The 14391-nt window shown below is 30.2% G+C and overlaps 1 protein-coding gene across 2 annotated transcripts in view; it reads right to left on the bottom strand.

Moving 5' to 3' along the window:
- Positions 1–14391, bottom strand: part of Atg9 (autophagy-related protein 9) — a 79038-nt gene that overhangs the window by 45437 nt on the left and 19210 nt on the right. For both annotated transcript variants that reach the window (XM_075355960.1, XM_075355959.1), the window contains exons 5-7: positions 12988–13112; positions 2334–2461; positions 87–271 (exon numbers count right to left, since the gene is read on the bottom strand). In XM_075355960.1, the coding sequence (XP_075212075.1) occupies positions 87–271; positions 2334–2461; positions 12988–13112 (438 nt within the window). The remainder of the gene's footprint in view (positions 1–86; positions 272–2333; positions 2462–12987; positions 13113–14391) is intronic.

Genomic DNA, 14391 nt, shown 5'->3' with positions numbered 1-14391 from the left:
ATCAATTACAATAGATATTCTATCAATATTGGTAAATTAATTTAATAAATATCCAATATAATTGTAATAAACCAAAGAAACATTACCTCAGCATAATTGAAGAATGCAAAAGCTATTTGCCACAAAAATATAAGTGGAGAAAAAACTAAATTAATGATACCAACACAAAGTATAAGTGTTTGTAATTGTTGAGCTATTTGTTGTCTGTGACTCAATTTTCTGTAACTTTCCTTCAATTTAAAACATTTATCAAATGGTGACCAAGGCCCTCCTGAAAATAACATTAACTGTTCACATAGATCATAAATAAATTCTGTAAGTAATTCTAATAACAAGCATGTTACAATAAGTAATTATAATAACAGATGTCAGATTATGCTCCTGATTGAGTAGTAAATATTAAACGAATACATGTTAGCACTATACTTATTATGATATTAAAATTTTTAACACTTTTTTATTATGATATTAACACTTATTATGATTAACACTAGATATTACATTAACCACAGCTGGCACAGTCTGCTTTCTACCAGAACACTATAACTCAAGGCCTAGTCAAATAAATCAACCAGACTTGTCAATCATTTCCTTAGAAAAAAAAATGATATTTACGTAATTTATGGGACCCCATTCTAGCAGTTAAATAGAATTAAGATTATTTTAGTCAAGACTCACCTTAGTGCTTTTCAATATTTTATATTATCACGAATACTTATATAGCAATAAACAGCCTGAAAGAAAAGGTTTCTTCCTGTATTTTAAATTTATTGATTTTTAATGAATAAGTACTCATCTGATGAAATAGCAATCATATAAAAGAAATCATGAGCATAAAAAAAAATTATTCTAAAACATATAATGGTATAAACTGATGATTTATCACTTTTTGTATGAATGTTGGGTAAAAAGACACCACCTCTATCTTTCAAGAAAAAAAAATAAAAGGATTTTTCACAACAAACAAAAAAAACTGAGAGCAAAAACTACTCAGAGTTTACAGATGAACTGACTAGAATTATTTTTAACTTTTAGTGTGTTTTTAATGTCAATTTTATTTTGTCAACATTTATTCTTTGTAAAAAATCATAGGATTTGCATAATAGTTAAAAACAAATCACCTATAGTGACAAAACACAATTTCCTTTACCCTATTGTTAAATAAAAAAAAAAAGAAGGAAAACCGCATGCAGAACTCCACAGACTGATGACTAAAAAGACCAATAAAAACTAAAAAAAAGCATAAATTACACAGATCTATCAATAGAAGATTTTTAGGATCTACCATTTTTCAATAGATGTTCCTACAGAGCCTTTTTAAGAAAAATCTGATGTGGGCAGCACATGACTTCCTTGTTCGCCTATTAAATTATATTTAAATACTTCTTTTTTAAATGAAAAGTAAACAAAATTTTATTTCATTAGTAACTTCTAATTTTTTTCATTTTTTTTATTATTATTTATTGTAAAAACGTATTTACAATCACAGGTAAATAATTATTAATAAATCAATATATTTAAATTAAGAAAAATAAATAAAAAAAGGAGATGAAGTCTGGTTCGAAAAAACGTGCCTTCCCCTTCTAAGATCTAAATGTTTCATTAATTAAAATTTCATTTGGCTATAATTCTGGAACCAATGAAAATAAGTACCACTTATGATATATCGTGAAGCTCTCAATGAGGGCTTATTAATGCAGTTAAAAAAAGCCCAAAATTTTGGGCTTTTTGGACACTTTTGGTTTAGTTGATTAAAATCAAAAAGAGAGGAGCACAACCAGATGTTACAACAGTCCTAAATCCAAAATTTTAACATCCTAATCGTTTTTGAGTTATATAAGATACACACGTATGTATGTACATACAGATGTAACACCGAAACTAGTCAAAATGGATTCAGGGATGGTCGAAATGGATATTTCCATTAAAATCTGAATTTTTCTACGACCACAATATTTCCTTTACTTCATACAAGGAAGTAAAAATAATAACAAAAATGAATTAAGGAATTTTAAGCCTAAGTAATTAAGGAGTATTAAAAAAAAACTTTTTTTTTCTTTTTTAACCCCTAATTTTATTAATCCCTAAATTAACAGTAACTGTTGTTTAATTAAAACTAAAATGTTTAAAACAGAAATTGCTTAGTTTGATAAAATGTTTTGTAGTTTTATCTTCTTTTATAAAACTTGCAAATAATTAATTACTTTTAATACAAATTTGGTCATTTCAGTGTTTAATAAAAATACAGATTTGGAATGGTTTAAATACATTAGGCTAATTAAATCTACCTTACAAGTAAATTAACTTAATTTAATACAATTATAAGGACTTACTAAAGAGAAGAAGTTCATAATTATATTTTAAACCATGACTCATGTATAATTTTTCACCCAAAAGCGGAATATTTAGTCGAACTGGCAAAAGTGACTTGTTAACCATAGCAACCAAGTAGTTTTTAAACCTGTAGAAGAAAAATATAAAGTGATTAATAAAATATATTTTTAATGAAAACAGAAAATTTTTACACATAGCAAACATTTTTATTGCCTGAACACAATTAAAAACTTGAAATAGTACAATCAACTGGAAGTGGGAAGGATTTGTATCAGACAGACTTCAGCTATAGGGCTTGAATCAGACAGGAAACAGATTTCCTGAGGTGACCTACAGGCAGCTCTTTCCCCAACAGATATTAAGAATGCACAAGCTTTTCGTATCCAGACATCCTCAGCATGAAGAAGCTAGTAGAAACACCCAGAGAAATGATGAGGAAAAAGGGATAAAAAAGGATGGGTGTTGGAGAAAGATGATCTACCTATTGGGATAGTTTGCCTAAGAAAACAATTTGTTATTTAATTTTGTAAAAAGATGAGAGAAGAAAACAAAGTACAGAAGATAATCTTTTGTAAGCAACATCAGAAAGTGGCAGAAAAGAAAAACATACTGAGGTAAATAAAATAATCCCGCCAAACAAATAAAAATGTAAAATGGGTATAAAAACCCATTATGAAAAAATAAAGAAATTGAGAAAATAACAGTGCAAGATGTAATTTGCAGTCTGCATTTTGGTAATAGTGACTAGAATAAATAGTAGAGTCTAATGCTTTTTTTATGCGGTGTTTCCAAGCAAACATTAATTTAATATTCTGATGAAAATAGCAACATTGAATCAGTCACCAACATTCTGGTGTTTATTTGGCTCGACTTTCCCTACTGATTTGAGGGAGCGTGTATAATGCACAATTTAATAACTAAAAGCATTATATTACTTTAATGCTTAAAAATGATGTATTCATCTTTCTTTTTAATATGAAACATATACAGTACCTGAAGTACGAGGACACTAATCAAAATGTACTTTCTTTGAAAGTAATGATATCCATCAATTCCTGATGTAGTTTTCAACTTCAAAAAGAAGTTTAACCATAGATAATCTCAACTAGTAGTAAAACACGATAATTTCTAAAGTTCCCATAAATAGTAGGAACTACTAGTTGAAACAAATTGGAAGAAGCTTGTTCCAACTATTAGGGGCATTTAATCTGTCATCAGAACTTTTCTTAATAAAAGAAAGCTTCCTGTAAGTTTCAAATCTCTAATTTTAGGGGTTATATATATACATATATATATATATACAGTGTTTCTAAAATGGTGGGCTGGGTCTACTTTTTCGGATTCTACATACAGAATTAAACAAAAAATATCCTTAGGAAAAGTGGAAATTTCTCCTTCGTTCTCCCACTATCCGCCATTTTGTTATTTTTATAAATAAATGTATATCTCAAGTTCAGAGAGAGGAATCACATTAATAATTGGTAAGTGTCTCGGTAATAAAGTTTTAAAATTAGCAAAAAATCAGGAATTAAATATGTTCACAAATTACAAAATGGCAGCCAAGTTTATTTTTCAATCTGTTATATTTCTATAAATATTACACTGCATTTTTGTAATAGTGACTAGAATAAATTATATATTTCCTCTTAATTGCAGAAATAGGTCTTCCAAAAAATGTGGAAGATTTTCGATTACATGAACAAGATAATTTTCTCCATTTAAACGATTTGAGAGAATGATAGGAACCAAAAGAGTCATTAAAAATACCTGCCCATATGTTACGGGAAAATCTTTGTTGATGGCTACTTTGGAAGGTACCATGAGGATTCTTGTCCCTCCAGATACACTGGTTGTGATAGTTTTAAACAACATTCCTGTTGAAAGAAGCTTCATTTTTACATTGTTAACATGATCAACAGTAATAGCCGCTATGTAAAATTATTCAAAAGTGAAAAATTAGTATCAATTGTTTTATTATTATTATTTAATATTAAATCTTGTGAGAAAATTATTACTTAATTTGATACTAATTTACAACACTAGAATTAAAAAGAAATAAAAACAATATTTAATCAAATTGAACGTAAAGTGGAGGACATGAAAACAGACATAAAATTACATCAATTTTCTGCCATATAATTCAACTATTTGTAAACTGATTTTAAAAACTAAAATGTCATTTTGTTCAAAACAAAAGGCTTAATAATTTACCAAATAACATAAATTTTGATAAAACTAATATATACGAGATGTAACACATTGAAAAATAAACATGGCCGCCACTTTGTAATTTGCAAAGGTATTAAGTCCTGATTTTTTGCTAATTTTAAAACTTTATTGCAAAGACGCTTACCAAATATTAATGTGATTCCTCTATCCAAACCTGAGATATAAAGTTTTATATATAAATAACAAAATGGTGGACAGGGGGAAAACGAATGAGAAATTGTCAGTTTTCCTAAGGATATTTTTTGTTTATTTTAAATTAGAATCCGAAAAAGTATAGCCAGCCCAAAATTTTAGAAACACCCTGTGTGTGCATGTGTGTATGTATGAATGTATATGGGACATTCTTTTACAAACTGTACAGATTTGGTCGAAAATTGACCAACACATTTTTGATTTAGCTAAAACGTTTTTTACGTGTTCTATACGACAAAAAAAGAAATACCTATTCGAGGATTTTTTTTTCTTTTCAATTTTTTGGAAAATAGAAAGGATTGAAAATTTAAGAATTTGGTGATTTTTTGCTTGTAGTATATTTAAAAAAAATTCATAACTCTGGTTCTATTTGAGCTACAGATTTCATTTTTTTTTTTTCATTTTAAAGGTAAAAGAACAAGCTTTAATAAAAAAGTACTTGAAAAAAAAATTATTTACAAATTGAAATTGTTATAAACAATTAAAATGTTTAAATTGATTTTTAACAATTGCCCCCCCCCCCCCACAACGTATCAAGATTTTAATATTTCTATCGTGTTCTCTGTCAACTTTCCTTTCGAAAACGCTTTTTTTATTGATGGGGAAATAACTATTACTATATGAAAAAAATTAATTAATCTAGCGCAGTTCGTCACATCAGCGCGCGGGTCACAGCGCATGGCCCATTTTCTTGTCTCATTTGGTTTTTTCTTAAATATTAATAATTATTCAATTTTTCAAATAAATAATCCTATTTGTTAGCCAAGAAGACTTTATAACAATTTGAGGAAATAAATAAATAAATAAAAAACATCATTATTAAAAAATGTTAATTACTTTATTAATATTTCGATACGTCATAATCAGTGAGCAAGCACCTCGTCCAGTATTATATTACACAATGGTCTTAAATATGTACATTTCTTACTTAAAAATTTTTACAATGTTACTTTTTTCGTACAATGAAAATTGCTTCACTTCCAATTCTTGAAGGGATAGTGGAATCATACAGTGATATTTTAAAGTTCCCTTTATTGTTAAAGCTTTTTGAAAGCGAGCTGACAACTGTTTTTCTTCTTTTTTATAATCTTCATTTGTCGAATAACGACATGTAATGTTTGGTAGAGCTTCTGTCGCACAGGTAAATAATTCTTCAGGTGTACGAAGAGGATTATTTACTCTTTGTAGGCTAGCTCTAGCAGAAAGTGTTTTCAAAGTGCCACCAATTCCATCACATGGACCTTTTCCATGTGAGGTTGGAAAAAAGTGCCACTCAGCTGCTAATTTAAAATCTTGCTCGTGATGAGCAAGATTTATAAAATTTTTTCTATTTTTGTATTGCCCACTGGCACCATTCGAAAAATATATTATTTTTTCAATCCCCTGTAACTCTGATTTTATAAACTCTATTAATTGCCTTTGGAAGAGATTAACTGCCACAGTATCGTGGCATAAACATTCAGACATGGATACAAAACTTTTGATTTTTAATTCATTTTTATCGTCTCTATAATATATTGAAATAGGATGTATTGTCACTTGATCGTTATTCCAGTGAATACCTTGAACGGAATTTTGAATTACAAAAGCATAATTCTCAGAGAAATCACAAATGACAATGCATTCATATTCATTAATTTAATTTTTTTTTCATTTAAAAATTCTCTTTGTTTATTTACTAAAAATGAATGCAGTAATAATTTTATCAGATTGCTACCTAAGGATTGTAAAAATTCGTCGACAGTAGATATTAAAGTTTGTAATGTAGTCCTTTTCTCATCACTTTTAATCCATTGTTTGTACTTAACGTTTTCAATTAATTTTTCTTCGAAATTTTGTTCTAATTGATCAATAATATTTGTTATACCAGGAAATTTATTATATAATCCTAAAAAATAGTTTGTTGTTTTTTCATCACATACCATACGATCCAAATCGTGATAATCATGATAATTTACTATAGGTCTCGCCAAATTAGCTGTGATTGATTTTAAATTAGCCCCATCAATTAATAATTTTACATTTTCATGTATCGGGCAGACACAAACTGAATGTGTATCAGCAGATCCTGCTAACACACAGTGTTTTGGTCGTAAGGTAGCGAATTTTGAAAAACAACATTTTGCTGTTGGATTATTCATTTTGAATATTTTATCTTAAATTATTTAAGAGTAGACATTTTTGCATTTGAATTCTTTTGCCATTCACATTAATGGAGATGAAATCTTTCTTGCCTGGCATTAACTAAGTGTAATCATCAGACTGATAAAATGTAATTATTAAATTAACGACATCTGCTTGTAAAGATGGATGGCTCTTAGGAGTTAGATCACTTAATATCCCTTTTTCTTGAGCAATTTTTTTTGCAAAAGTTATGTGTCGAGTAGCGGTAGGAAAATTAAGCGATATTTTTTTGTAAGACCAATTTCTAAAAATAGTCAAAATTTGAATTTTATGAGTTCGGTCTTCTGTAGTGTTAAAACTTTCTTATAAAGTTCTCAAAATTGCAATATCATCATCATCGTCATCAAGATCGTCTGGACCATCGTCAGTTATATGAAAAACTTTTTTCTTGATTACTTCGGTAATTTTTTTTACTTTTTCTTCAGAATATCTTTTTTGAGTCAATTTTCTTTTTTTGATCGGTGAAGATCCTAAAACACTTAATCCCTTATTTAAATATTCAATGCGATCATTAATTAACGTTGCACTTTCACTCGACAGTCCAGAAGTTTCTCCACTACCAGTGTTATTGTCTGATTCTTCGTTACACGGCTCCTCTGTATTGTCGGCTGAAAAAAATAAAATACTTTACGATTAATACTCATAAACACAATCAAAACACAAAATAATTCCAAAGTAAATAGACTTTTTTCGACTTTTTTTTCAAAATTCCCGCGCATAATACGGTGCGCAGGTAGTCGTACGTAAAAGTGTGGCGTCGCGGAACATAAGATGGAAAGTCAATTAAAGAAAACTATGAAACATTATTTTCTCGGATGCTTTATATTCAACACAATATACACAATATTAACAAACAAGATAGTTAATAACACTTACAACTCGGTATTTAAAAATTGAGAAACCACTGTTTCATAATTTTAAGGTTATGTATACAATTATGCATGCGCAGGCTTTTGTTAACTTATTTGTAAATAAATTCATGCATACCATTTCAACTTCAGCATTCGTGATCTCATCATTATTTTCTTCGTTGTTTTGTATACAACGGCGACAGGAATCGCAAATTCTCTGTTGTAATGACTTCGTTGTTATAGGTAAATTAAGTGCTCGTAACTGATGTTCATTCACTTTTCTTAAATTTGACAGTTGTTTCTTCAGATGACTAATGTTTTTAAAAGGATTAAAACATCTATCAGAACGAATGCCTGTTCCTTGTAATGTTTTTAACACTTTTTTTGGCATTGTTTTATTTACACACAAAAGGCCACAGTCAAGAATAAAAGAAACACAAGATGACGAAATCTGTTGCTACAAGCAGGAAAAATCTATGTAAGCTACTGAATCGCACGAGGAGTACTGACAGAGCGGAAACGGCACTGTGACCCGTGCGCCGATGTGACAAACCCCGCTAGATTAATTAATTTTTTCATATAGTAATAATTATTTCCCCATCGATAAAAAATCGTTTTCGAAAGGAAATTTGACAGAGAACACGTTAGAAATATTAAAAACTTGATCCATGGGGGGGGGGGGCAATAGTTAAAAATCGCATTTTAATTGTTTATAACAATTCCAATTTTTAAATAATTTTTTTTTCAAGTACTTTTTTATTAAAGCTCGTTCTTTTACCTTTAAAATGAAAAAAAAAAATGAAATCTGTAGCTCAAATAGAACCAGTTATGAATTTTTTAAAAATATACGACAAGCCAAAAATCATCAAATTCTTAAATTTTCAATCCTTTCTATTTTCCAAAAAAATGAAAAGAAAAAAATCCTCGAATCGGTATATCTTTTTTTGTCGTATAGAACACGTAAAAAAGGTTTTAGCTAAATCAAAAATGTGTCGGTCAGAAAGGTTTGTAAAAGAATGTCCCATCCATATATATATACATATATCAGATGAAAGTAAAACTTAGCTTTCCACAAACAAAACAGTAAGAATCTAACAATATTTCTTATCTTATCTTATTGCTTTTCCAATTTTTACTTTAAAAGCACTTTCGAGGGTTTCCCTCATCATCAGTTAATCAAATTTTTTTCAGAAAATACACATTAAAATTAAAACATTAAAAATTGTTGCATATGTAAAATATGTAGTCAAAAATTAAAATAAAACTTGTACTTACAGTTCAGTACTGTAACACAGTAGTGTATGTGTAGCTGGCAACAGGCAATATTTATTTTATTTTAATTTTTAACTACATATTTTACAATAAGTGACAATTTTTAATGTTTTAATTTTAATGTGTAATTTTTAAAAAATGTTGATTAAATGACGATGAGAGAAACCCTCAAAAGAGCTTTTAATGTAAAAATTGGAAAAGCAATAAGATAAGGTAAGAAACATTGTTAGATTCTGGCCTGTTGGTGGAAAGCTAAATTTTACTTTTGTCTTTAATATAATTAGTACAGAGGAAGATATGGACAAATACAATAAAAAAATAATTAATTTTACTACGTTAATATATATATATATATATTTTTTTAAATGTTCAAATTGTGAGCACTTCAACATACAAAGAAGCTATAATAATAATATTTGCATTATTTGAAAGCTGTAGTGCAGTTAATTAGCATTAAACATTGTGAAACAATAAATAATAAATAAAAAATTTAAACAACTCTTTTTAAGAAAAATATGGGTGTAGGAATAAAGATTCACAATAAAAGGGTCAGTGAACAGAAAATATTCTTATTAAACCTTAAAATACAATCTTAATAGTTATTAAGATTTGCCAAAAGAAACAGAACTAGATTTAAAAAATACACAAATTTAAATAAAACAATGTTTAAAACTTAAGAAAATATAAAAGAGGAATCTATTAAATCAATTTTCTGAAAAAATAATCATAATTTCACAGAAAATATTAAACAACTAACATTATCTGATTATTTAAGTAAATAATATTGTACAAGATTGCTCAGTTTAATACTAACAAGGTACATTTTTTATCATGTTAATGGAATATACTCTTCAGATATAAAAACAGTACAGCAAATTAATAAAAAAAGAGAAAATACTGCAATGGTTCTTTAATTAAGGAAACTAAACATTTTTTTACGCAAAGGATAAAAAATGGTTTTTCATTCCCCTACTTCTACAATCAAAAGCTTGTTAACCCTCACCCTCTCATTACTATCTATTAGTCATGACTGGTATGTGCACCTGATTTGAGTACACCTGCTATGTCAATGCATCTAGACCAATATGACTGAAACTGATTTTTACAGTGGATAAAGTAAACATAAGTGATATTCATCATTGTCTAAAAGCTATTTATAGTGATGAAACTGTGAATCGAAGTACTATGAGTAGGTGGGTAACAAAATTTTGTTCACCAGAAGCTGGAAAAATGAATATTGAAGATGAACCTTGTAGCGATCAACCAGTTTCTGTGACTGATAAGCATCGAAAGAAAGTTGATGAACTGATTTAAATGACAATTGCAACACACAACAGTGCATCAACATCTAGATAGGCATATTGAAAGAAAGAGTAGAACTTTTATTCTACAACTGGGCTGTCGTAAAATTTGTTTGCAGTACACAGAAAAAATAACACTCAAGCTCACAAATAAAAGAATTTTGTGAACAGCTTTTGGCACGTGATTATTGATAAGGGAGATGTCTTCCTTTTCAATATTGTGACAAGAGACAAAACTTGGGTGCATGATTATAATCCAGAAAAAAATGGCAAGCATGGAATACTCTGGGGGGTTCACTACAATCAACAAAATATAAAACATAACCCTTTGTAAAAGAATACTCTTGAAAACATGTTGGACTGGGATTCCTAACATGTACACATGACTAACCAGAAACTGGATGGATTGTAAATTTTGAGCAGTACATACACAGTAGGTCTGAAAAGTTCCTGAACAAAATTTCTGTAGTCAATACAAACAGCACCATCTCTGAGACAATCAAGGAACTATGAAGTACATGTCTAATGAATGTGTGTACAAAATTTCATCACGTTACATCACTTGAATTATATTTGGCCGTGTACATTGTGTTCATGTGACCTTGCGAACAGAGAAGCGCTACAAAATTTTGTTTGGCTTCAAAAATCTTCAGTAGAAATTTATTCTATGATACAGCAAGAATTTGATGATGAAGTCGCATCTCGTACTCCAACATACATGAGGTGGAAGCAGTTTAAAGACGATAGAGAGTCGTTGGATAACAACAAACGAAGCAGGAGGCCATCAACAGCTGTTCATGATGAAAACATTGTGAAAATGTGCACACTCCTGCTCAAACAACCTCATCTTACCCTTAGGGCCATAACAGAAGAGATAAACATTGGTAAAGATGCGGTACGTACAATTCTAACAGAGAAAATGAACCGCCAAAAGGTGTGCTCTTGTTTCCACACTTCTTGACCAAAAAACAAAAACAGGTGCGTCTTTCTTGTCTCAAGAATTCATTGAAACTGCCAACAGTGAAACAAATTTTTTGCAAACAATTGTAACTGGGGTGAAAGCTGGTGCTTCATGTATAATCTGCAAACAAAGCATCAATCCGCTGCTTGGTTGAGTTCTGGAGCATAAAGATCAGCAAAAGTCCAGCAGAAAAAATCAAGTGAAAACGATGTTGATTGCATTCTTCGACTCAAAGGACCTGATTCATCATGAATTTGTCCCATGTCAAGCCATGAATTCTAAATTCTATTTGGAAGTAATGAAATGCCTGATGCGTCGGTTTTGTCGAATCCAGCCCAAGTACCAGGATTCATGCAGTTGGACTCTTTTGCATGACAATGCCCTGGCACACATGGCAACAGTTTTAACATGTTATTATGCCACAAATCAAATCACTGTCTTATCCCACCCGACTTGGGTCCAGAAGACTATTTTCTGTTTCTGAAACTCAAGTTGCAGATGGAAGGCCACTTTTCGATGACATTCTGGCCATCCAAAGGGCTTGCACCGAGCAATTGAAGGCGATCCCACAAAGTGATTTCTCCAGAGCATTTGATGGGCTCTACTAGCATTGCAACAACTGTATAACTACAGAAGGGTTCTATGTAGAGGGTTGATATGAGTAAATTCGTTTATCTTTAAATTTGTGTTTTTATTTAATTTAATTCAGAAACTTTTCAGACACATACCGTGTAGATATTAAAACACCTTAAAAGGTGTGTGTTGTGCTCGACAATCTACGAGGCCATAATCCTGCAACACATATGCTTAGTCATACATATCGCATGTAACGGCTGTGAAGTTGAAATCTGAAATTCCACACCCTCCATTCTCACCAGATATGACATCTTGTGATTTTTCACTTGTTTCTGCAATTAAAGAGGGATATTAAGAGTGTTCATTTCACCACACATGATGAGTTGGGCACAATGAGTGCATGGATCAAGGAAGAACTGCCAGGATTCTTCACTAATTGAAAGAGGAAACTGGTTTACTGTTGGAAAAATGTGTAGCTGTAAATGGTGACAATGTGGAAAAATAAATGTACATTTCTGTAGTAAATAGAATTTGCTTTTATGTCATATCTGTTTCCTTTGATTATCTCCTTTTCATTTGCAAGTTCTGGGTGACTGTATATTTCAGCAACTTCTAATACTACACATTAAACCTATGACCTGTACACAGACAAGAGTTAATAGTTATTATTCCTTCAAATAATCACATTAAAATAACCATTATCTTTCCTTAAAAATCTCCCTGGTATAAGAAAACTAAATGATGATATTAATTCAGTATAATCTAAATCAAAATGTTGTATAAATTTGTTATTTCTATCAATTGTTAAAAATTCTATATAGAAAATTAATATAATCTGTATTTCTTGAAAATAATCTTGCTGTATTTAGAAATCAGACATTTCACTAAAATTATGAATAGAATATATATTGCACTGATTTAGCTTTTGTTAGCTACATATTTTATAAATAAATGATTTGTTTTTTATATTTAATTTAATATTCTAAAAGCAATCAACAAAACTGTTGATTTGTGCGTAGAAGAAATTCAATATATTAGAAAATATATTTAATTATTATTAAAGAGAAATAATATAACTGTAAAAAACCTAAGAATTCGATGATAAATATCCAACTGTGAGATTTCTGTTGTATGAATACACATTTGCTGTTCTTGCTGTGCTTCACGTATCCTACTCTGTACTTCATGCCATGTCACATTATCTAATTCACTCTGAAAATCATAAGACATTTAAAAACCTATGTAGTTTAATTTAGTAAGAAATTACACAATAACAAAAAGTAAATAGCAAAAGTGAAGTATAATTATTGTACTAATGTTAGCATATTTATCAGGTAAAGAATAATACTTTAATAATTTTTTTAAAAATGATATGTTTAAAAACATGAAAATATTAACAACTCACAATTACATTTAAAAAAAAAAATAAATAAAAATAGATAGTATAAAGTGCCTCCTCTATGAATCATGAGACCTTGCCGTTGGTGAGGAGGCTTGAGTGCTCAGGGATACAGAGTAGCTGGACCGAAGGTGCAACCATATCGGAGAGGTATCTGTTGAGAGCCAGACTAAGGAATGATTCCTGAAAGAGGGCAGCAGCTCTTTCAGTAGTTGTTAGGGGCGTGAGCCAGAATGACTTAAACGGCCATATCAACATCACTCAGTCCTCTGAGTACTGCGCAGCTGAAAGCAATGGAAAACTACAGCTGCTTTTTTTCCAAGAAAATGTGGCTCTCTGCATTTTCATATAGCAATGATGGAGGCGCCTTCCTTGGTAAAATATTCCGGAGGTAAACTAGTCCCCCGTTCAGATCTCCGGGTGGAGACTACTAAGGAAGGGGTCACCAGAAAATTAAAAAATAATATTCTATGAGTCGGAGCGTGGAATGTTAGAAGTTTAAAAAAGGTTGGTAGGCTAGAAAATTTAAAAAGGGAAATGGATAGGGTACATATGGATGTAGTAGGAATTAGTGAGGTTCGGTGGGAAGAGAAAGGCGACTTTTGGTCAGGTGATTTTTGGGGTACATAAATTAAAATCTAATAATGTGTTAAACAAAGATGGTACACCAATATATAATACGAAAGGTAAAGTCGATAGATGGGTGGAATATATTGAAGAGTTATACGGAGGAAATGAATTAGAAAATGGTGTTATAGAGGAAGAAGAGGAAGTTGAGGAGGATGAAATGGGAGAAACAATACTGAGATCTGAATTTAAGAGAGCATCAAAAGATTTAAATGGCAGAAAGGCTCCTGGAATAGACGGAATACCTGTAGAATTACTGCGCAGTGCAGGTGAGGAAGCGATTGATAGATTATACAAACTGGTGTGTAATATTTATGAAAAAGGGGAATTTCCGTCAGACTTCAAAAAAAGTGTTATAGTCATGATACCAAAGAAAGCAGGGGCAGATAAATGTGAAGAATACAGAACAATTAGTTTAACTAGTCATGCATCAAAAATTTTAACTAGAATTCTATACAGAAGAAG

The sequence above is a fragment of the Lycorma delicatula genome, chromosome 2 (genome assembly GCF_047948215.1).
Source record: "Lycorma delicatula isolate Av1 chromosome 2, ASM4794821v1, whole genome shotgun sequence".
Classification (NCBI taxonomy): Eukaryota; Metazoa; Arthropoda; class Insecta; order Hemiptera; family Fulgoridae; genus Lycorma; species Lycorma delicatula.
Note: the sequence above shows the minus strand (reverse complement) of the source record. Positions and strands in the feature narration are given on the sequence as shown.